Source organism: Monopterus albus, unplaced genomic scaffold, assembly GCF_001952655.1.
Source record: "Monopterus albus unplaced genomic scaffold, M_albus_1.0 scaffold103.1, whole genome shotgun sequence".
NCBI lineage: Eukaryota > Metazoa > Chordata > Actinopteri > Synbranchiformes > Synbranchidae > Monopterus > Monopterus albus.
The window spans coordinates 2,703,024-2,706,240 of NW_018127983.1; the positions used below are offsets into that span (position 1 = coordinate 2,703,024).

At 37.9% G+C, this 3,217-nt stretch overlaps 1 protein-coding gene across 1 annotated transcript in view; it reads right to left on the bottom strand.

Annotated features, from left to right (window-relative positions):
• Positions 1-926: 926 nt before the first annotated feature.
• oca2 (oculocutaneous albinism II) overlaps positions 927-3,217 on the bottom strand; it is a 55,359-nt gene continuing 53,068 nt past the window's right edge. Inside the window, exon 24 of the mRNA XM_020610043.1 lies at positions 927-1,733. Coding sequence (XP_020465699.1) covers positions 1,646-1,733 — 88 coding nt within the window. The 3' untranslated portion in view covers positions 927-1,645. The remainder of the gene's footprint in view (positions 1,734-3,217) is intronic.

Consider the following 3,217-nt stretch of genomic DNA (forward strand, 5'->3'; position numbering starts at 1 on the left):
AGCTGTGGATGTGGCAGGAGAAACCGTGCCCGAAGCTTTCTCACCTGGCTGGAGAGATGCAGCCTCAGTTACTGCAGAAACCACTATCTTATCAGTGTTGTGGTGTATTTCTGTTGAAAATCAATAATGCGTAGCAAAAAGTACACATTTAATGATTTTCAACATTTTTAAGCTTGAGTGGGAAAGTGTAGGTGGACACAACAATAATGATACCGTCAGTGATGTACAAGCAAGATAACTGAGGACTTTTCTTTTCCAAAAGAGAAGAAAGGCATAGTCACAACACAACTGGCTTAAGCAGTTTGAGTTGAACCTAACATGCATGTAGGATAATGATGTATAAGATACTTGATAGTTACATAGATAGTGCAGTGGAAACGATCTCAACCTGTATCACCCACTCACTAAGGAAAAACTCCTTAGTGAGAGGGATTTTCCTTAGTGAGTGGGTGCTCACTAATACTATAAAGTATCATATACTATAAAGTATTCCTTTAAAAGGGAGGATTGACTGACAAATGATTACTGCACTGAAACTGTTAAAATATTGGAGGGGTTGCAAGGCTGTAATATCCTGAGTTATAGTGCCTGTGGTGGATTTGAAGAGCAGGTTGTGTTACAAATGTAATGTCTCCAAACCCCAACAACATTGTTAATGTATCAGACTTTAGACAGATCCTCTAAAGCGAAATATTAGACAACTATTCTCACAGGCTGAATAGCACTCCTCATGACCAGTAAATGGAGCCACAATGACACAAATTGAGAGAAATCAGACATCACAATCTTTATTGTTCATGTTGATGTGTCTGAATTTTCTGCAAGTTTCGACCTGTGAACATGGCTGATGTCCAGGTAGTACAATAAATATAGTTTTAACTGAGAGGGTACAAAGGTGTTGTCCATTCCATGTAAGAGTATTTACATGATTAAAGTTTTTCTACAGAACTGTTAACTGAACTAAACCATGGAGTTTACATGAGATCACTGTCTACTCAGTACTATAGGTAGTATACAACATTTGGATAACAGTCTGCATCATCTCTAACCATCTGTTTTGAGCAAAATTATGAATGATCCTTTTGTTTTTTCAGACTCACATTCATGTCATTGAGATTTGGGAATCCAGCAAAAGAATATTAGACACAAACTGTTATGAAGCCCCTTCCACTGGGTCTCATGGGTTCTTTAAAATGACATGTTTGATAAACTATGGGTGAAATGTCTAAAACAAAGTGTCTCAAAGTTGATCAAGGTAATACATGCCTAGAAACATTAGTTGCTGCTTTGGGAAATAGACTGTGTGGATTTCTAAAAGTATGAGACACAAGTTATACCCACTCAGGTAGTAGCACCATGTATAGCATTAAGGAGTGGAGGCATCCATTGTTTCAGTACAGACAGGTTTTTGGCCAAATCTCCTGTAAATTCTGGTTCCTCATCTAAACGTTTTTTATAAATACTTTCCATATGTTCAAATAAATGGCTACACTGCTTTAAATAATGTATGTAATCAGTCAGTCAGGTTACACATCACACTACAGTGAGCAGACTCCAAATGCTTGGGGGAGTTGTCGTTTGCACGTGCGCGCACACACACACACACACGCACTCAGTCGCTTTAGGACAGTACAACAGGTGTGGATTACATGTTCCATCCAAGTCCAATGTGTGTGGCCAGCAGGTAGCACATGGCAATCATACATGTCATTATCATCATGGGGAATCCTAACCTGTGACAAGGAAGAGAACAGCAGCCATGAATGAACATTTTATTCATGTTAAGAACATTTTATTTATCAAAGTAATAAGAAATAACTTCAACACATTATTTTACAGGTTGCTATTTTCTAATTATTTATTGAAAGGTTCCTGGAAATAACCATGTAGTTTGATATTAATTACAGAAAAACAGGGACAAAGTTCTAAGAGAGATTTTTTTCTTAGTTAGTCCACTGAGCGGTGCTGACTTTATTATTGGCTTCCGGATGAATTTTCATGAAACAAATTCTTCAAGGTAAACACCAGTTTGTGACGAACTGGGTGAGAACACTTCATTTGCTCAAAACTACTTTATGCACATTTCTAACTTCTTAACCATACCTGTTAAATGTTTGTTTAGCCATATTCCACCTTTAATGCAGAAGTATGCAACACTATCCCAGGTTTGTTTGTGTTAAGCATTATGTTGTGTTGCCGTTATCATTAATATCTTTAGTTAAAGTAAAACACATACAAGTATTGTTTAATTTGTGCTTAAATATTAGATAAAGAGTGGTGCAAGTTAATTTGTAGTTTTGGTTATACTCACCAAGGGGTGAGTAAAGGAAGAGGCACCCAACGACATTTTATACACTCTCTGACATCGTCAGTGACGTCATGGACGTGAAGCAAGTAGGGAGGTGGGGATTATTAGTATTAAGTGGGTTTCATGTGTTGATTAGTAATTTGTAAATTATATGGTTTAAGAATGGTAAGTATTTCTTGAAAGTCTGTGATTCCAGTTAAATGTGTAAAGTAACTTCAGAGAACTGGCTTGTGTGAAGACAAAGGTATTGATCCACCTGTGGCAGATGTGAAATGGTGTAGTCTGAGGGAGGGTTAACCAAGATGGTGGTGCTATTTAAGTAGTTGCTCAGAGGCAGCTGGAGGGTAAAGTTACTGTATGTGAGTGTAGTTGTGTGCATGTGTTGTTTATTTAAGTTGTGTTATTTTGAGTTGAGTTTTGTTCAGTTAGGTGAGGTTAACTATTTGGTGGTTTTAAGGATATTCTTTTGGTACACGTGTATCATGGTGGCACGCTTGTAAATAAATCATCTATTTGGAACCTGAAGATGTTTTTTGAGCATGCCTCCTACTATTTTTTGCCACTTTGGCCAGATGTACCACACAGATAATGTTTACTTTTATGAATTATTTGAAAATGTATTTTTCATTTATGCTGAATTGAATGGTTGTTCTCTCTTCTGAATGTGTTTGCTAGCTTAGCATTTAGAAATAACTGAAAGTGTGCAAATTGTGTCACTGTCAGGTTTGCCCAGCTGCACCTTCCTCTCTTCCCTTTCTCACGCTGGTTTTGCTCCCCTGATTACCCTATCTGACACACCTGCCCCACTTCCCCTGATTATCACCAGCTGCACCTTATTAGTTTTCTCCCTATTTATACCCTGCTCACCATTCACTCCCTTGCCAGTTCAATCCCTATTGTCAGGCCCCC